Source organism: Anolis sagrei, chromosome 3 (assembly GCF_037176765.1).
Source record: "Anolis sagrei isolate rAnoSag1 chromosome 3, rAnoSag1.mat, whole genome shotgun sequence".
In the NCBI taxonomy this organism is placed as follows: domain Eukaryota; kingdom Metazoa; phylum Chordata; class Lepidosauria; order Squamata; family Dactyloidae; genus Anolis; species Anolis sagrei.
In genome coordinates this window covers 108,700,272-108,722,075 of record NC_090023.1, presented here as the reverse complement: position 1 = coordinate 108,722,075, position 21,804 = coordinate 108,700,272, and the positions used below count along the sequence as shown (strand labels likewise).

General features: G+C 42.6%; 1 protein-coding gene across 9 annotated transcripts in view; it reads left to right on the top strand.

The window, feature by feature from the left end:
- MCF2L (MCF.2 cell line derived transforming sequence like) overlaps positions 1-12,036 on the top strand; it is a 131,457-nt gene extending 119,421 nt beyond the window's left edge. For all 9 annotated transcript variants that reach the window (XM_060769630.2, XM_060769627.2, XM_060769625.2 and 6 more), the window contains 4 exons: positions 8,012-8,130; positions 8,562-8,674; positions 9,491-9,594; positions 9,721-12,036. In XM_060769630.2, the coding sequence (XP_060625613.2) occupies positions 8,012-8,130; positions 8,562-8,674; positions 9,491-9,594; positions 9,721-9,815 (431 nt within the window). In that variant the 3' untranslated portion in view covers positions 9,816-12,036. The remainder of the gene's footprint in view (positions 1-8,011; positions 8,131-8,561; positions 8,675-9,490; positions 9,595-9,720) is intronic.
- The last annotated feature ends 9,768 nt before the right edge of the window (positions 12,037-21,804 follow it).

Below are 21,804 nucleotides of genomic sequence, written 5' to 3'. Positions count from 1 at the left end.
GGACCATGGGCTCATTGATCCCCAAAGATCTCTTTATCCCCAACCTCCACGTGTGCCTCCCTCAGCCACTGCTACTCACCCACCCCCTCCACCACACCCCCGGGAAGAAGACCCTCCCATGGATGAAACCCCTCGCCCTCAGCTTGACTCTGAAACAATCGACTTAGAGTCCCATGATGACACTCCTGCCCTCCCTGACCCCCAACCTGACACTGATTTCACTCCTCAACAACTCCAAGACTTTAAAAACTTTTCAGCCTTACTGATAAGACTCTCTAGAGCCCTCAACTTAGCTATTCCTGAACCCTCTGATACGGTTCAGGATCCTTGCTTTACTACCTCTGAACAACAACCTCCAGTGTCTACCTCCCTTCCCACCTTACCTTACCTCTTAAAAATCCTAAAAACAACAGGAGTTGCACCATCCATGGTGCCAGCCACCCCCAAGCGAGCAGAAAATCTTTATCGGATTGACCTTACGTCACAGTCTTGGCTTTCCAAGATGCCTAAGGCAAATTCCATAGTGACAGATGCTCAACCAAAACCTATACAAACTAACCAATCTTCCCCTTCTGACAAAGAGGGAAGGAAGCTTGACACTATGGCCAAAAAATTCTACTCCTCAGCATGCCTCTTTGCACGCATGGCTCATTACGGGGTTTATATGAGTGTTTATCAAACCCACCTCTGGAACAAGCTGACTCCTTACCTAGATTTATTACCTGCCACAAACCAACCACTGATTAAGGCCTTCCAACAGGAAGCTTTACTACTATCCAAACTCCAAAAAGACCTGGCTAAAAATACTGCTGACACTTCTGGCAAGCTCATAGCTGGTTCAGTGGCCTTACGTCGCCATGCATGGCTGCGTGCCGCCATTCTCTCCCCGTCAGCCCGCACCTTAATTGAAAACCTTCCAATGGATGAAGCGGGCCTGTTCAATCCAGATACAGATTCTCAACTCAAACATTCTCATGAGATGAAACAAACAGTAAACAAATATGATCAGCAGCCATTTCCATACCAGCAAAAGCAGAGATGGGGACCCTACTACCAGCGGCCTCAATTCTACCACAGACCTTACTACTCCTCCTTCTACAGAGGAAGACGCCCTTACTCACCGGCTACATCTACAAGGAGACCACCTCTTCCTGCCAGGGGTCAGTACCGCGGTACCAGACCGTCTAACAATAACAAACGTCGTTTTTAGTGAACATCCAAATCCCTCTTCATCCCTTAGATCCAACCCACCTTTTCCTTTTTACATGGACAGACTTCATCCATACCTCCCTGCATGGCGGGCCATAACATCTGACGCCTGGATACTAGATATTATTGATAGAGGCTATGCCATTGAATTTCACACTTACCCTCCAACTGGCAATATTTTACTTACCCAGCCTTCCCCTGCCATTTGGGAAGAAGTAACCTCCCTTCTACAAAAGGGAGCTATTTCTCAAATTTCCTCCTGTGAAGCCTCTTCATGTTTCTTCTCCCGTTATTTTCTTGTAGACAAGCGGGATGGAGGTCTTCGCCCCATCCTAGACCTTCGGAAGATCAATACCTTTATCATGCCCCGCAAGTTCCGGATGGTCACCCTACCTACCATACTCCCTTTCCTCCCGGAAGGGTCATGGCTAGCAACCATAGACCTCCGGGATGCATACTTCCATATCTCAATTCGGCCCCAGCATCGCAAATTTCTCAGTTTTGCGATAGATAACTGTTTTTTCTCGTTTAATGTCCTCCCTTTCGGATTGTCTACCTCTCCCAGAGTGTTTACTAAATGCATGTCTGTAGTAGCAGCACACCTACGCCAGCAAGGGGTCACGGTTTTCCCGTACCTGGATGACTGGCTTTTTTGTTCTAAATCACGTTCTAAATTGTCATCTGACATCCATTACACTTTATGTCTCCTACAGGAACTGGGCCTCATTGTGAATCAAGAAAAATCCCACCTCACCCCATCCCAACGGATCCAGTTTATAGGCGCTGTCCTCGACTCTACTCTCCAAAAGGCCTATCTCCCAGAAGACCGCCTAGCCAACCTCCGTCAAGTCATTCTGGGCCTTCAAGGCCGCAAATGCGCCTCTGCATGGGCTATCCAATCCATCCTTGGCCACATGTCATCTACCACCAGTGTTACTCCTTTTGCCCGCCTGCGGCTAAGGCCCCTCCAAAATTGGTTCCTTCAAGTGTTCCGCCCTCACAGAGACTCCCAAAACACTATCCTCCACCCCCCCCCAATCTGTCCTCAACTCCCTCTCATGGTGGATAAGTCAACACAATGTAAACAAGGGAATGCCCTTCCAAACACCCAAACCGACCATGGCCCTCACGACCGACGCCTCCACGTCCGGGTGGGGGGCACACATAAACGACCTCCAGATCAGCGGCCGCTGGTCCGGGTCGGAGCGCCAACTTCACATCAACGCCCTCGAACTCATAGCGGTAGAGAAAGCTCTTCGGGCCTTCAGCCCGATCATATACAACCGCACAATTCAAATAGTGACGGACAATACCACTGTCAAATACTACATCAACAAACAGGGAGGAACTCATTCCCAGACCCTTCTGTCCATATCAACCCGCATCTGGGAATGGTGCATCAAAGAGAAAATATTCCTAGTTGCCATCCACCTACCAGGACAGGACAACACATTGGCCGACTCACTAAGCAGGTCCACAAGGACCAACCACGAGTGGCACTTACACCCTTCAAAGTTCAAAATGATTTCCAACCTCTGGGGCACACCCCAGATAGATCTCTTCGCATCACCAACAAACACACATTGCCCCCTGTTCTGCGCGAGGCTCCACCCTCACGCATTCCCAGGCTGTCTCGGAGATGCCTTCCTCTTTCAGTGGAACCCCGGCCTACTGTACCTCTTCCCCCCTCTCCCCCTCCTACCCTCTGTGGTAGCCAAAATAATTGCAGACAACACAGACTGCATTCTGATTGCACCGTGGTGGCCCCGCCAACCATGGTTCGCACCATTACTTCAAGCCTCCCAAGGCCAATTTCTCCGGCTCCAACCATCCCCGGACCTTCTCACCATCGAGAACGGCCTAATCCAACACCCAGATCCACACTCCCTCCACCTGACTGCATGGAGGATCAAGCCACACTAGGACTCTCGGATGGAGTCTCACGCATAATCCTCGCAGCCCAAAGGCCGTCCACTAAGAGAGCCTACGCTTACAAGTGGACTACCTTTAAAACCTTTGCCGAGAATTCGGGCCGAGATGCCTCTCTGGCCTCTATCCCGTTGATATTAGATTTCCTCTCTCACTTAGCCTCCAAGGGCTTCTCCCTTTCATCAGTTAAATGTTATGTAGCTGCCCTATCTTCCTTTAGAAGGAAGGCGGACTTGCCGTCCCTTTTTCAAGATAACCTTGTTCAATTGTTCCTCAGAGGCTACAAGAACCTTTACCCACCTGTTTCCCCCCCTTCGCCTCCATGGAGTTTAGAACTAGTTTTATCCCAGTTATCTAAATTCCCTTTTGAGCCGATGTCTTCAGCCCATATCTCCCACCTTTCGTGGAAGACGGCCTTCCTAGTGGCCATTACATCTGCTAGGAGGTCCAGTGAACTCGCTGCCCTTCGGGCAGACCCCCCATATATCCGTTTTCACGAGGACAAGGTAGTCCTCCGTACGGACGTTACCTTCTTACCCAAAGTAGTGTCTCAGTTTCATATGTCCCAAGACATCACGTTACCGTCCTTTTTTCCTAATCCGACCTCACAGTTGGAGGTCTCACTGCACTCGTTAGATGTTAAAAGAGCACTTTCCTTCTATATACATCGCACAGCATCATATAGGAAATCCCCTAGACTTTTCCTGAAATACAGGGAAGACACAATGGGACACCCAGTAACGTCCCAAAGACTCTCTTCCTGGATCATATCCACTATTAGACTAGCTTACCAACTAGCGGGAAAAGAGCCACCACTTCACATCAAAGCTCATTCCACGAGGTCAGTCTCTGCCTCTCAGGCTTTCCTTCGGGGAGTACCTCTTGACCAAATCTGCAAGGCAGCAACTTGGTCTACGCCTTCAACATTTGCTTCTCACTACAAGCTCGACCTGGCGGCTAAAAAAGATGCAGCCTTTGGCAGAGCGGTACTTTTTTCCTGTGTGGCATGACCCACCTCCAGGTTAGTAGCTTGCTATTCTCCCATATGTGCTCATTTCACAGACGACACGACAAAGAATCATAAGTTGCTTACCTGTAACTGTGGTTCTTTGAGTGTCCGTCTGTGAAATTAGCACGAACCCGCCCATCCTCCCCTCTGGTCATGCCCTGTTTTTTCCTTTTTCCTTGGTTGCTGTCTGGCGCTAAGGAACTAAAGTGAAACCACGCCGTGGGGCCTCTTATACGGCCAGGGGGGGAGGGGGGGTGGTGGGCGGGGTTTCTAATTGGTTTAAAAACTTAGTAAAACTCTAGAATATTCCGATTTTTTGCGCAGGCGCACAAGAAGACCCATATGTGCTAATTTCACAGACGGACACTCAAAGAACCACAGTTACAGGTAAGCAACTTATGATTGTCCTTCCACAGTCTTTTATTTCAATAACCAACTACTTTAAAAAAAAATGGTAACACCCCACCCTCGTCCCTCCGATATAAGAAACAAGACAAGATTGACTTGGGCAGGGGTGAGACATATTGGAGACTTTGAAGAGGGAGGGGGAAATTATGTTATTCTATAGCTAATGGAAAGCAACATGATTGGCAAGGAACCTGAATAAATCTGGACCTTCATTGTCATTCGGACAGCTAACCAGAACTTGGAAAAGTGACTTTTTAGATTGCATATTAGAAGTTGTAGTTTTTAAAACTAACTTTTCTAAGTTCTGATTTACTAATAATAAAGAAGATGAGAAATTAGAATCACAGAATTGAGATACTGGCATTTAATCCAGGACGTCATGGCCAAGGGAAAAGAAAGCACTACAAAATCTGTCTATTTGGCACACAGATGAAGTCATATTCCTTTGCCTTTTTTCCTTTTTATAGTCAAGCTAAACCTAGCTTTGATATGAAGGTAGCACCACAGCTCCAGTGTAATGCACTGGGAATACTTACTATTATTCAGTTCTTTCGCAGATGCAAGTTCTGTGTTAACATGGAACAGGGCCAAGTGGGTCGGCACTTCTTATCTTTTACTAGCAGCTCAGCGCAAGCAAGGTAATGTATCTCTCCTGGGCCACAGGAGCGGCTTGTGCATGGTGTGCTGTGACTTTTGGCTGTTTGACAGCTTGCAGTGTTTTTCTTTTTGCATCTGGTAGCTTCACAGCTAATGGGCAACTCCACAAGTCTTTCTGAACTGCTTAAAAACCAACTTCTGAAATCCTAGAGGAGAATCATCCATTTTAATTATGGATTAGCAGAGTTAGGCAGGTTTATGGCCTTCCAGTCAGTTAGACTACAACTAACACAAACCCTAGCCATTGTGGCGAACGGCAGGAAGGAGATGAGAGTTGCAGTTCAACAGCATCTGTATGTCAACTGATTGCACACCGCACCAAGTATACAATTCAGTTTTATAACTACAAATAAGGTCATTACAAGTAAGGTAATTTATATTGGACCAATTAATTCTTGGGCCAATCACCTTGGCTGTATTGTTTGTTGGACCAACTCCACAACTCCCAGTTCAAATTCATCAGTTTTCATTTGTTTGCCTCATTTGTATACAAGTCTTCTTTGTCCTCTACTCCTCCCAAGATATCTGGCATGTTTTCTGTTCTTTATTCTCCAAACTTCACAGCTTGTGAAGAAAGTTATATGGAGAGACAAATTCAGTGTGAAGTGTGAGCAGAGTTCCTGTACCTTCTAAAGACATTTTCTGATTTATGACAATCCTGCATTACACCCAGCTGCTTTTTGTGGCCTTAAGAGCAGCTCCAAAGGGTTGCTGTAGGTTTTTCGGGCTGTATGGCCATGTTCTAGAAGTATTCTCTCCTGACGTTTCGCCTGCATCTATGGCAGGCATCCTTAGAGGTTTATGTGGAGGGAATCTGCATGGTTGCAAAAGGATAGTATCCTGTTAATACCTGTTGCAGTGTTGATTTAGCTGCAGAAATTTGTATACTCTTGGGGAGGTGAGCTCACAAAGTATGTTTTGCCTTTGCTGTTGGAAGTTAGCATTGTTATGTCAGAAGAAGAGAGCAATCTATTCCTTCATTATAACTATACCACTGGTGTGTCTTGTGTTTCCCCATGGCAATTAATGGTAGCAATTTAATATAGGAGAAACCAACTGTATATTCAGTGACCCCCCAAAGGTGTATATGGCCTTAATATGCTCTAATAATCTGAGCTTTTGTGAGAAGAGACACATTCTGATCTTTTTGTTTTTCTAATGATTAAACCTTCCCTTAATTTATGTTGCATAGCTATAGATTTCGTTTTTTAGTCATGCTAAAATGTGACAGAACAATAAGTAGAGAAAAAGTTTTAAAAGAGTGAAAATGTGAATATCTGTTGTGTGAATTTTATTTAGATAGGCTTTTGCTACAGACTTACAAATAAGTACACCAGCTTCATTGTGTTACCTTGAGTAAAAATATAACTGTACCATTCACAACTTATGCATGTTTTTTGTTTATTCATCCATTACTGTATTTCATTGCAATGTATGATTCTAAAAGTATCTGTTGTGATTTCACGCACATACATACATCACAGCTCATTGGGAGGCAGAAAGGGGGAATGGAATAAGATTTAAGTTCAAGATTTTCAAGCTCTTAAATCAAATAATCAAGGTGGGCGAGTGGGTGGAGATAGGTAGGTAGATAGATAGATAGATGATAGTTAGATAGTTAGATAGAGGAGTCCCTCACGGGGCGAGAAGAGCAGAATAGAAATGAGATGATAGATAGATAGATAGATAGATAGATAGATAGATAGATAGATAGATAGATAGATGAATAGACTGACTTACATATTGGTATATTATGCCTTATTATAGAAAAGCTCATATCCAAATTAGGACACAGTAATGAATAGAACAACCATAAATTAGAAGAGTTAAAATGTATCTGTTCCTTTATTGTGACATGCAAACATTACATAAGTCCTGCTCATGGGAATGTATATGGTTCCAAATTCTCACATTTTAAAAACATACTACCTGGAAACACATAATTATTTATATTATTAAATTACAATGCAATCCCCCTTTTCTATGGAAGATATGTTCCAAGACCTCATAAGAATACCCTGAACCTTGGAAACAGCATATTTCAAAAGTACTTGGCCCAAAAGCCTACTGTAAAATAACACTGAAGGACTAGAGAGGACCACAAACACTCCAAGAAGGGTATGCTTAAGGGATATGGGTAAGTTAATATGTGAATATTGAATCTATGGGTATGGGGGTTACTGTACTTCACAAGTTAGAAAAAGAGTGGTGGCTGAGATGAAAAACGCAACATGCAATACATTAGGGCAGTGTTTGTAAAACTTAGTTCCTCCGGGTGTTTTGGACTTAAATTCCCAGAAATCTCGGCCAGTTTCCCAGCTATTAGGAATTGTGGGAGCTGAAGTCCAAAACATCAGGGCAAGCAGAGTTTAAGAAATTCTGCATTAGGGACATCTTGGGCAGAGTCTTGGTCATGGCTGGGTTCTAATCTGTCAATTGGGCAGAATAGGTAGCAATTGTCATGGTGGTAATGGCAATTACATATTTGTATATTATTTGTATATTTGTATGACAATTACATTCAGCAAAAATGTAAGTCAAAGTGCAAAACCTTCAGATAACTAGAATAGAGTTGGTTCTGAGACCTTTTCTAGTATGTCTTTCCAAAGCTATTCTAAATGGACCTTGAATTTTATTTAGAAGTTGTCCCCTTTCAGTGTCAACAATTATGATTAATAATACTACTAATCTATAAGCATGTTGGAATTCTCACAAAGCTTTCATAGATACCATCCCAATAATACTTTTAGGACTTGCTTTCCAAGTTTTAATAACACCTATTTATTGATTTTTTTAAAGGATGGCCCAAAACATCTCAGTCCGTTGATGCCTCTGAAGAAAATGATGGTTGGTCCAGTGCAGAGGATCCATTCAATTCCTCAGATGCCGAAGACGAAGGAAAAGGGGAGAAGAAGCTGGTAACTGATTACATTTTTTGTTTATTGGGGAGAGGAGAATTAAATGAATAATCGTATTTCAAGTGATTGACTGTTCATAAGAAATGTGGGGCTTCTGATAGTTGCAAAATAGACGTTTACTTGTATTTCCATTGTTATTTAATTGCAGATTTAAGTTAGTGTGCTTGTTTAATCATTATGTTAATTCATATTGCTTATTGTTGAAAGCTGTGTTTCGTTTTGCTCTGCATTGTGAGCCATTATGGGTCTCATATTGGGAGAAAGCTTGGATATAAATAATAAATAAATTACAAAATAAATGCTTCTTGTTATACATGTGATAAGGATTTTTTTAAAGTTATGTTTTATCAAAACAAATGGATTTTTGGATGTTAGGACCTATCAGCAGCACTTAATTTCTGATTAAATTCCACTGTGATTTCTCCTTTTAGGCTCCTGGTAAATATACTGCTGTGGCTAATTATGACAAGGGAGGCTCTGAAGACTTAGTCCTGAAAAGTGGAGACTTAGTTCAGCTGATCCACGAAGGAGAAGATGGGCTTTGGTATGAGGAACTGTACATAAAGACAGGGCATCATTAAAACCATTTGACTTAGTACATGTGTTATGGTCCAGATAGTGGGATTAAGGTGTGTGTGGACCTCTATCTATTGTTGGACTGTGACTCCTGTCAGCATATATTGTGAAAAATTATGGGCATGACAATATCTGTAGGACAGCAGCTCCCACCATTTCTCATCATTGGCTGTGGTAGTTTCTCCAATGGATTTGAGGAAATGGTATGGGCCACCAGATGCTGTTGGCCAACAACGTTTGGTGGTCCAGATGATTTTCTCAAATCTGTTGTGAAACTCATGGAGGAAATTATGAGAAACACGAAAATAGAACTAAGATTAGAAATTAGGCTTGTGCAGTTCAGCTGGACGACAATCTGTTTTTGGTGTCCAGATTTCATTGGGTACCCAGATCCATTTTTGGAAGCCTCCCAAAAATAGGCTAATGGAAAAAATCCATTTTCAGCTAGGCAGCTGAAAGATCTGGGAAGATCCAACCCATTGGTGTCAATGAGAAACTTAAAAGGCTCCCCTTTCCATTCCTGGGATCCTTTCCTTCCTTTTAAGGGAGTCTGGGTTTGAGGAGGGGTTAAAGAAGCACCCTTCCTGGGGCCCTTTCCTTTCTTCCTTTCAAGGGAGTCCAGAGAAGCCAAACAAGCCTAAAAAGCCAAAGGAAAATGTCTAAAACGGATGCATGCACAAGTCTATTAGAAATGAGCAATGTTTTCACATCTCTTTAAATGAGACATACTGTTAAAAATTCTAATTGTTTACACAATTTGATAATAAAAAAAAATGCTTCCTAGGTACATAAGGAACTTGAGCACCAGCAGGGAAGGATGGATGCATATCAATTGTCTCTTAGCGTTGCTTGGCAGTTCAAAATCGGCTCTTTCTCTGACTAGCTCAGGTGAGACTTTTGTTATAAATGCTTTCATTTAACTTGTCAAAGAGTTCATGTTGAATTTAAGTGTTGCTCAAAATTTGTTTAAATGTAGTCCAACGTTTTCTGTAAATGTGTGTGCTCTCCACCCAGAGTCAGCGGCTGGTTCGAGTACTCTGAGTTCATCTTCAAGTTACAGTGAAAACTGCAACGTTAGTAGCATCAGTGTTTCGGACATTAAAGGTTGATTGCAGACTCCTGTGAAGCTTTTGAATTTCCAATACAAAAACTGGATGCTAGATAAAAACAGAGACACACTTTGCCGTGTGTCTCTCATTTTGTCTCTACCAGCCCTCAAGTTCACGAGGACTTCTTAAAGGCATTATTTAAGAATGTAGAAAGGTCATTGCAAGCATGGAGAGCATGCTGGAGAAAAAGAAGTCTCCGGAAGTCGCATGTCAGACGTTTCTCAAAGTGGGCCTTGCCACAATGTGGAAGAATGTTATGGAGAAATCAAGTTATGTTAACCGCTGTGAATTTGTACAGTTCAAACAAGAATTATGAAGTTAATAGAATGTAAGGAACTTGATTGTTACAGATGACTGTAAATGAAAACTTCTTGAGTCAACGTGTAATGTACAGGAACAGTCTTTACAACAGGATAGGAATTATGTGGCCCTCCACATGTTTGGACTTCAACTCCCATCAGACCTATCCAGCAAAATCTTTGGTGAGAGATGATGAGAACTGCAATGCAAAGGTCCTTGGAGGGCTGACCACCTTTTCTAACATCAGGGGATTCCATTTTGAACTATTTAGTCTTTCCTGACTTTGCTCTATACTTAACCACCGTGCTTTATACACCTAAAGGCTATGTCGCAAAAGAAAGGGACATTTCCACTACAACAGAACCCCCCCCCCTTTTTTTTTTACAGTATGTGACAATAGCTATTTAGATGTATTTTTTACCACAGAGCCAAATCCTCTAATAAGGATGACTGTTTATGGAATGCTAAGAATTTGATAAACCTGTTTGTTTTTTTAAATGTGGAGTAAAAACATTGAAACATGTTTTCTATATCTTATGCTATTATTATATAAAATCATGCAATTGCCCTTAGCACTTACAATTAAACCATAATGGAAGCATTTCTAATTCTTATTGAGGCTGAAATTTCCCAATTCCCTTATTGTGAAATTAAGAAATCTGTTCCAGCAAGAGATGTTTTTCAACTATTAGGCCCCATCTGCATTGCCATATAATACAGTTTCAGAATCCAAATCAATTGCATTGAACTACATCATGTGGCAATAGGACTCATATAATCCAGTTCCATGCAGTTAATCTGGATTTGGAAACTGCATTATATAGCAGTGTAGATGGGATCTAAGATATGGTTTACAAAATCTGCATTTCCAAATGCAAGCTATATGTAATTTCTTATATAAATTCTTACATATTTCTTAATTAACTAATAGCTCATATAATCTGTACCTCATTCATGTGTTATATAATGAAGAGTCATAAGGACGGAATGTTTTGATTGTCGGCACTTATTAAAACTGAATGGATAGAATCCAGTAAGATAAAATTAACTTGGATTTTGCTTCCTGGTGTGTGAAGAGTGTTTCATCATATTGTTCTCAATGCTAGGAATATACTCAGGCTCCCAGTTACAATCAAGCCGTGTCTGACTTTGGTCAGTACAACCATTTATGTCTACCTGTATATGTTTATATGTGTCATGTATATGTTTATATGTGTCTTGTATGTACTAATGTAAAATACATATTATATATACATATCTATATTTATACTCTTCAGGCTGCTCAAGATGCCTCTGTATGAACTCTGGTTTCTTCCAAAAGCAGCACTGTGAATGTTGTCTTAAGATTTTATTTTATACAGTTTTCCATGTAAAAATGCACCTCGTCAAATCATCGTATACAAACATGACTCTGCCACCTGATGCACTGTCTGTTCTGGTCATGGTATTAAATAGCAATAGTCTCCATAACTTATTTTGTAAATACGAATATTAAAAAAAATACTTATATTCCAAAATATATAGAGAGGAATACCATTCTGATGCATATAATAAGAGTCATAATTCTCTCTACCATCATCCCACCCCTCTGCTGCTATGGGTGCCATCTTGAGTAGCTGAGAAGCACTGAATATCTTTCTATAAAAAATGTAGAATTAATAAGTGGTTTATTGCTTCTCAGGTTTATGTGAAGGAACTACTTTGGGGACATGAAGCTTTGGAGAAAGTCCCTCCTATCACATCTTGTCTGTTTTCACTTTGTCCCTGAATCCATCTTCTTGCATTTCTCACATGGTTATACATGAATCATTGCACTTTAATACAGCCCACAGTTTTGACTTTTCTACTACTGTTGTAAATTAATTCTTCAGAACCAATGTCTTTGATGTTTATAATAAATTCTGAATAAATTTCAACACTTCTTACTGGGTGATCTCTGTATTGCGATATCCATCCCCTGATACTTGGAGGAATGAGGCCCACCACGTCCATCCTAGACCCCTGCCCATCCTGGCTTCTGAGGGAGGCCAGAGGGGGATTGGCTGAGTGGGTAACAGTGGTGGTGAATGCCTCCCTTCGGGAAGGCAAGATTCCAGCGAGCCTAAAACAGGCTATTATAAAGCCGCTGTTGAAGAAACCATCACTGGACCCCACTAAATTGGACAACTTTCGGCCTGTTTCCAATCTTCCCTTTTTGGGCAAAGTCATGGAAAGTGTGGTGGCCTCACAACTCCAGGTATTCTTGAGAGACACGGATTATCTGGATTCGGCACAGTCTGGTTTCAGACCGGGACATGGTACCGAGACGGTCTTGGTCGCCTTAGTGGATGATCTGCGCCGGGAGCTAGACAGGGGGAGTGTGTCCCTGTTGGTGCTCCTGGACCTCTCAGCGGCCTTCGATACTGTCGACCACGGTATCCTTCTGGGGCGCCTTGCGGAAATGGGCCTTGGGGGCACTGCTTTGCAGTGGCTCCAGTCATTCCTGGAGGGCCGCACCCAGAAGGTGTTATTGGGGGACTCCTGTTCTACACCACAACCTTTGATTTGTGGGGTTCCACAGGGTTCCATACTGTCCCCCATGCTGTTTAATATCTACATGAAGCCGCTGGGTGAGATCATCCGGAGTTTCGGGGTGCGGTGTCATCTGTACGCAGATGATGTCCAACTTTGTCACTCCTTTCCACCTGCTACTAAGGAGGCTGTCGAGGTCCTGAACCGGTGCCTGGCCGCTGTAACGGTCTGGATGAGGGCGAACAAACTGAAATTAAATCCAGACAAGACAGAGGTACTCCTGGTCAGTCGCAAGGCCGAACGGGGTATAGGGTTACAGCCTGTGCTGGATGGGGTCGCACTCCCCTTGAAGGCGCAGGTTCGCAGCTTGGGTGTGACCCTGGACTCATCGTTGAGCCTGGATCCCCAGGTTTCAGCGGTGACCAGGGGAGCATTTGCACAGCTCAGGCTCGTGCGCCAGCTGCGCCCGTATCTCGGGAAGTCTGACTTGGCCACGGTGGTACACGCTCTGGTCACATCCCGCCTTGACTACTGCAACGCTCTCTACGTGGGGCTGCCCTTGAAGACGGCCCGGAAGCTTCAGCTGGTTCAGCGCGCGGCAGCCATGTTACTAACTGGAGCGGGATGCAGGGAGCACACAACGCCCTTGTTGTCCCAGCTCCACTGGCTGCCGATTTGCTACCGGACCCAATTTAAGGTGCTGGTTTTGGCCTACAAAGCCCTAAACGGCTCCGGCCCAAAATACCTTTCGGACCGCATCTTGGCCTACGAGCCCACGAGGACCTTGAGATCGTCTGGGGAGGCCCTTCTCTCGATCCCGCCTGCCTCACAGGCACGTCTGGCGGGGACGAGAGAGAGGGCCTTCTCGGTGGTGGCCCCCCGGCTGTGGAACACTCTCCCTGCAGACATCAGACAGGCGCCCTCCCTTATGTCCTTCCGAAAAAGCTTTAAGACATGGCTGTTCGAGAAGGCATTTAATTAAGTGCTATAACAATGTGGTAAAGATGACTGGAATGGAACAAGGAATATGAGATTGGTTATGATTCTACTATGAGATGAAGCGGATTATTTAGTGTAACTTTGTAATTGTTATATTGTTAAGATGTTGTTGTAATTGCCTTTTTGTAAATTGCCTTTTTATATGTGTTGTACATTGCCATGAGTCGCCCTAATGGGCTGAGAATGGCGGTTAACAAATGCATCAAATAAATAAATAAATATGAACTGAATATGTTTATTTTATTTATGTATTTAGTATATTTATATCCCGCCTTTCTCAACCCCGAGGGGGACTCAAGGTGGCTTACAGCAGAGGCAATAATTCAATGCTTTCAAAACAATATACATCCAATATACAATTAAACCATAAAACCACATTATCTGCAATCATAGTCTGGCCATTCCAGTAATCATTACACATCCAAGTCCATCTATTGCAGTGTGTTATATGCCAAAGGCTTGATCTTAAAGCCATGTTTTCTCCCTCTTTCTGAAGGTCAGGAGGGAAGGGGCTAATCTATTATTGCTGGGGAGGAAGTTCCACAGCCAAGGGGCTACCACTGAAAAAGCCCTATCTCTCGTTCCCACCAGTGACACCTGTAAAGAAGGCGGGACCAAGATCAGGGACTCTTTGGACAATCTTAATCTCCGAGATAGTTCATAGGGGGAGATATGTTCGGACAGGTAAGCTGGGCTGGAACCGTCAATGGAGGCATGAACTGCCTCCATTGACGACATGTGTACAGCGGCATGAAAGTGTAGAAGCTTTAGGATTTTGTATACAAATATCAAGTGATGGAGATACATGAATTGGCAGTGCTTGAAACAGTTCCTTTTTGAACTACAGAAACCCAACAGAAGGCACAACACTGATATGCTGATTAGGAGACTTAAGAAATGTCATCTAAAATGTCTACTACGTTGCATAGCTGTTAGAGAATTTTGCACACATCTCACAGAAGTCAACATTAAAGCTTGAACAAAGCAGAATGGGGAAAACAAAGGTTTTTAAGAAAATGATATATAATTATTTCATAGAGACTACATGGGCCATCTAGTCCAACCCTCTGCCATGCAGGAAAAGTGCAATCAAAGTATCCCTGACAGATGGCCATCCAGCCTCTTTTTAAAAGTTTCCAAGGAAGGAGCTTCCACCACACTCCAAGGCAGAGTTCCACTGTTGAACAGCTCATAAAGTCAGGAAGTTCTTCCTAATGTTCAGATGGAATCTCCTTTCCTGTAATTCGCTCCTAATCCTAGTTTCAAGGATAGCAGAAAACAAGCTTGCTACCTCTTCCTTATGACATCCTTTCACATATTTATATATAGCTATCATGTCTTCTCTCAACCTTCTCTTCTGCAGGCTAAACATACTCAGTTCTTTAAAATGCTCCTCATAAGGCTTTGTTTCCAGACCTTTGATCATTTTAGTTGCCCTCCTCTGGACACCTTCCAGCTTGTAAATATCCCTCTTGAATTGTGGTGCCCTGAATTGGACACAGTATTCCAGGTGAGATCTAACCAAATCCGAATAGAGCAGAATAGAGTCAGAATGACTTCCCTCAATCTATTATTATTATTATTATTATTATTATTATTATTATTAAACTTTATTTGTACCCCGCTAGCATCTCCCGAAGGACTCGATACGGCTTACAAAGGCCAAGGCCTCAACACAACAACAGCATAACAAAACACTCAAAGCAAAATCAAAAACAAAGCAATAACAACAGAACATTACACCATAACACAGTTCAAACTAGGGCCGGGCCAAGTAATGGGTACAGATTAAAAAGTGCTGGGTGTGACATGTTGAATTTCAGGGCAAGTGCAATGTGCAGAGAATCTTAAAATTCTAAAAAAGTGCTTCTGGGACATAATGCTGGAGTTTTCCTATTCCAGAAAGGCACATCGGAATAGCCAGGTCTTCAAGCTCTTCCTAAAGACTGCCAACGTGGGTACTAGTCTGATGTCTTTGGGGAGGGTGTTCCAAAGTCGGGGGGCAACCACAGAAAAGGCCCTGTCCCTTGTCCCCACCAAACGCGCCTGTGTGTCTAGAACTCTAGACAGTGTCTAGGACTCTAGACACTATAGTCCTTTTGATGCAGCCCAAAATTTCATTGGCTTTTTAGCTGCTGCATCACACTGTTGGCTCATATTCAACTTGTGGTCCACAAAAATTCCAAGGACTTTTTCACATGTATTGTTGTCAAGCCAAGCGTCACATATCCTGTGCCTATGCATTTCATTTTTTCTGCCTAAGTGTAGTATCTTACATTTGTCCTTGTTGTAATTCATTTCATTACATTTGGCCCAGCTATCTAATCTGTTCAGGTCATTTTGAATTTTAATCCTGTCCTCTGGCATATTAACTGTCCCTCCTAATTTGGTGTCATCTGCAAATTTCCTTAATTAGTGCCAAAAGATCTAGAAAGAGTGACACTTTGGAGAGGTAGGATAGAATTTTTCAAATGTTTATGCCAAGAAAGGATTTTTAAAAATAACTCAGGCAATCTTTATTGATAGCAATGGCAAAGCTTGTGCAGCCATAAATCAGATTGATTTTGGCTTCGTCTTCCAACCCAGATCAATCTAGGTTGCAAATAACATGAAAATGTCCACACACATGCACACTCAATCTGGTTACTAAATGTTATCCAAATGAATTTCTTGCAGACCCAGCAACCAAGCAAATAGAGCAAGACTAATATCGCTAACAAAGGGCTTGAGGTTAGTCTCACTCAGCTGTATATTACAAGGGCACAGCTTACATAAACTGTTTCCTCTGAATTGCAGCTCTTAAACAGCATCCTGTACCCTGTTCTAAGGTTATTTATTCAGCCCATCCTTTAAGATTAACATTCTGAATGTTTAGGAGGAAATGAAAGGTTGCAAATCTGTATGTTCCTACTCTGAGCAGTTCTCTCTGGATTACATAAAACGATTACCCATTTCAGGAATCCCCGTGGTGCAGTGGGTTAAACCGCTGAGTTACTGAATTTGCTGATCGAAAGGTCACAGGTGGCGTGAGCTCCCGCTGTTAGCCTCAGCTTCTGCCAACCTAGCAGTTCAAAAACATGCAATGTGAGTAGATCAATAGGTACCGCTTTGGCAGGAAAGTAATGGCACTCCATGCAGTCATGCCGGCCACATGACTTTGGAGGTGTCTATGGACAATGCTGGTACTTCTTCTTAGAAATGAAGATGAGCACCAGCCCCCTGAGTCAGACACAACTGGGCTTAATGTCAGGGGAAAACCTTTTCCTTTACCAAGTACCCATTTCTGTCATTAGCTTTTGAGTCAGCACCATATTAAGTGTCAGATGAAACCCCTTAGTCACAGGGCACCTGCGTTATTTTTACTGATGGTAAGGCAGAGGTGTAGTTATGGGGAACATGGGGCTATAGCCCCCCAAAGTTGAAATTTCCTCTCCAAATTTCTGGCATTGAAAACTGAACATTATAAATCATTCACACCTAGAACTCTTCTATTTGTTGAATTTGCATTGCCTTTCTCTGGAAGCCTAAACCATTGGCTCTGCCATACCAGTGGAATATGTCTCACAAGAACATCTCTGAAATTGAACTATGCTGTTCTTTTAGTTGTGTTAGTCCATTTAGTAGCAAGAACACCATGCTTAAACACCAATAAATGTATGACATAAACTTTTGAAGGCTTGAGTATAAATTGGGCTACTTATCTTTCATAATGAACAACAGGAACACAATCTTTTATAAGCTGTTGGAACCCACATCATGTTTTTGGCACTTCGTGCCCGGAAAACGAATTTATGATTTTAAGAGGGGGCCAGTGTGTGCAAGGAACCTAGACAATTCCAAGAAATTGTGAAATGTGTTTTTTGTTTTAAGACTGGATGTTGCTATTGCAGAGGAAGAATGAATAAATCTAAGATGCAATCAGTAATTCTGTAGCTTCCGTCATTATGCAACAACAAAGTGTATAAATCTTACAGATATTGTGTAAGATTTTTGTAATTTGGCACAGCAGTTGTGAAGGTGAAGAATGGTTTTCTCAGCAAGTTTGATTCAAAAAAAGGTTGAAAATGTGAAAAGAGAAATGATAGTGGATTTAATAAAGTGCTGATATTAGGTCTTAACATCAGAAAAATCCACTAGCTTTTGATAAAATACAACTTAGCCAGCATCCCTGATCACATCTATAAACAACAACATTTATTTATGGCAGGCATAGGCAAACTTCAGCCCTCCAGGTGTTTTGGACATCAACTCCCAAAAATCCCAGCCAGCTTCCCGGCTGTTAGGAATTATGGGAGTTTAAATCCAAAACACCTAGAGGGCCAAAGTTTGCCTATGCCTGATTTATGGGTTTTGTGGCTGAGTGAGGATTCAGACTTTTGTCTCTAGAGCAGTGGAACTTAATCTCTAAGCCGCACATCACCAGTGGACTGCAAGGAAGAAAATCTGGTCCACGAGCCTCCTTCCTCTTTATTTGATTTCTGCTCCTTTTGTGCCACCTGCCACTCCTTCCCTGTCACTGACCAGTCCCTCCTCCTCGGATAGACCACATCAGCTCTAGATTATTAAATATGGTTTTCTGTGGGAGAGCAGATGGTGACTACTGGATGGCATATGTTCTGTTTCAGAAACTAGAGCTGATTTGGTCTATCCAATGCAATTTTCTGAATTGGCACCCCAATTAACCAAACAGAATCTAAAGTTGACCAAAAAATTGATATGTAGCCCTTTGGTACTAATGTTGGAGAGTGGTCCCTGGTCAAAATGGTCCCTGGTCTAGTGGACCCTGCTTAAAAAAAAAGATTGGAACCACTGCTCTAGAGTCATAGTACAATCGTCAAACTGCTACGTCACACTGGCTCTTGGATTGGGGAAAACATGTACCCATTAGGAAGGAGAGAATATAACACAAGTTTCTTAGACCAGCCGCCCTGGCTACCTGCAAGAGTAACTAGGTTCCTTCTAGACTGCTCTGCACTGTAGGAAAATAAACCCACTTGTATTCTCTCTCAATACAAGTCAACAAGCCTTCACTTTGACTACCCAAGCCAAAGTACCCCGAAGCACTTGCCCTCTATTATTCCCTATCAACCTAATTCTTAACTCACTCAGCAACTCTCTTCTCCCTGCCTGAAAATCCTAATCCTATCTCTCTCAGATCAAATCCCTCTTCTCTCTTTTAGATCAAAACCATTTCTCTCTAAGATCAAATCATTCTCCTCTCTCTGACAGAAAGTACAGCCTTTTTTACACACTCCTTCAACTCCTCCCCTAGGGGTCTGAGCCAATCAGGAGTTAGCTGACTCCTCCCCTTGCCTCTCTGCCTTTCCCAACATGTCAGCTATCCTTAGCACCCTCCCAACAGGGAGGCCTGCTCACTGACTCCCAGGCTGCGGCCTACAAAGCAAAGGTATGAGTTCACTACACCCTGCCTTCCTGCAATACCACTGTACCATACGTTTTGACTTTTATTTTGGAGCAGTTGGGCAATTTAAGTTATGAAAAACAAAAAAGGGGGCAAATATATCTATGAAATATAAAATAAACAGAAAAGGGGCAAATTGGGAATAATGAGGGAGGAGAGGGGGAAAGCTGGAGAATCCCACCCTCTGATGTCACTTTACAGACAGGACCTATTACACCAAGACAGATGAAAGGAACATTGTGAGACTGGGAACAATTGATGAGTTTTACCTATCAATAGCTAGGGATGGGATAATCAGAGAGGAAGAAGTCTGGCAGCAAGATGCACAAAATGTTGTAAATTAGTGACTGTCACCAAATCCGATGGTTCAACTGCAGTGCCAGTTTACCTGCCTTGTGTAATGAAATATTTAACTTCTCAAGGTAGTGTATACACAGTTCTGCAATGTTATCTCCACATGTACAGAACAATAGAGGCCAGATCTACACTGCCATATATATAATCCAGTTCAGTGCAGTCAATTTGCATTCAGAAACTGGATTATATGGCACTGTAGATGAGGCCAGAGTCTCAGTCACTGAACTTTGTCACTGAACCTTGATTTCCATCCATAAGGAGATCTTGGCCATTGATTTGTTGTACTTTCACAATCAAATGAAGGTTTATTCTAATTAATGTATTTGTTTACAATTTGAGATGGCTATTGGCGACCTGGTGTTATGAGTTTTCATAATTTAGCTTTAGGCTGTTTTTAGTGTTATAGGCCACAAAAAAAAATGAAATGCAAGCGTACAGAATGGAGGGATGCCTAACTCGACAGCAGTACATGTGAAAAAAGATCTTGGAGTCCTCGTGGACAACAAGTTAAACATGAGCCAACAATGTGATTAATATAGAAGAAAAAGCCAATGGGATTTTGGCCTGCATAATTAGGAGTATAGTGTCTAGATTCAGGGAAGTCATGCTACCTCTGTATTCTGCCTTGATCAGACCACACCTGGAATACTGTGTCCAATTATGAGCACCACAAGTGACAAGCTGGAAGGTGTCTACAGGAAGGTGACTGTTGGGAATCAGCCTGTGTTTGTGTTCCAGGATCATGATGCTTCTGATGTGGGCAATGCTGTGAGCAATGATGAGGTAAATGGTGGTGCCGAGGCTGAGGTGCAAGATGGAGATGGTTTGGTCAATGATTTTCTTGCAGACAATGACAGAGAAGCTCCAGTGCAAAGGGCAGTTTCTCATGAGAATATTCCTGCTGGATATATGGATGATGGTTTACTCCCTCGCTCTGTGAGCTCTCAAGATTTGGGTTTGGAAAACAATCTGACACCTGGAAAATTTAATGAGCAGCCAGAAAGGGAGTTGAAAAACAGGTGGCTGGAGTTCATCCAGGACCGACAACAAACTCAAGGTTTACGTTGCTCCGAAATGCTTCCTCAGATAAGAGCCAAGGGTGGGGGGAAACGAAACCAGTTTCTGGGTTTGGGGATATAAGGTTTGCTTCAAAGGAAAACCTGTTAGATCAGGCATCATTTGGAAATCAAGTTCATGTGCCGTGGAAATCCTGTTCAAGGGGTCTTGTTCCTGTGGAAACTTCTAGCCTTTTGGTGTTTGGATTGTCTTTGCATCCTGTTGATTCCTATCTGGATAAATACTGCCTTGGATTGCTTTTATATCTTTTGTTGACATTGCTTTAAGTTACTGCATTTTACTGACCTTTTACTTTCTGGAACTTTCCTATTTTCTTACAAGCATTTCTTTCTACTGGCTATTTTACTAAGCTTCAATAAAAAGGATTTATTTCTTCACTCAACGTGTGGTGTGTTTTAAAATCAGAGGGCCTTTTCCTGTCCTGGAGTGCAACAGCCACTAAAATAATAAAGGGTCTGGAGAACAAACCCCATGAGGAGCACCTTAAAGAGCTGGGCATGTTTAGCATGCAGAAGAGAAGGCTGGAAGGAGACATGTTGCCATGTGAGGGAAAGTCATAGAGAGGAGGAAGGAGGCTTGTTTTCTGCTGCCCTGGAGACTAGGATGCAGAAGAACAATGGCTTCAAACTACAGGAAAGGAGATTCCACCTAAACATTAGGAAGAACTTCCTGACTGTGAGAGCTGTTCAGCAGTGGAACTCTCTGTCCCGGAGTGTGGTTGAGGCTTTTAAACAGAGACTGGATGGCCATCTGTCGAGGGTGCTTTGAATGCAGTTTTCCTGCTTCTTGGCAACGGGTTGGACTGGATGGCCCACGAGGTCTCTTCCAACTCTGTGATTCTATGACACTGTATCTGATCTTCCATTTAGGATCTTAATTGTGATTTGAACCCTGTTCTCTCTCTCTCTCTCTGAAGGGGCCATCTACAATGTAGAATCAATTCACCACTTTTAACTGCCATAGCTCAAGGCTCTGGATTAATGGGAATTTCAGTTTTATAAGAGTTTTAGCCTTTTCTGCTAAAACTGTAATTTGCCTCGCCAAACTACAACTCCCATCATTCCATAGCATTGAGCAATGACAGTTAATCTAGTGTCAAACTGCATTAACTTTGTAGATGCACTCTAAATCAAGCAATGTCTGCTTTTCCAGACTGGCTAGGGAATTCTGGGCATTGTAATCCAAAACACTAACTCTTCTCCATTCTGCTTTTAGCTATGTTTGTGTTATGGCTTTGGTTCCCCCCCCCCCCTCCTCTGTCTCTCTGTACCCCTCCTCCCACTGTAGCCACTGGAACAGAGAACTTTGGTCACAAAGTTCTTG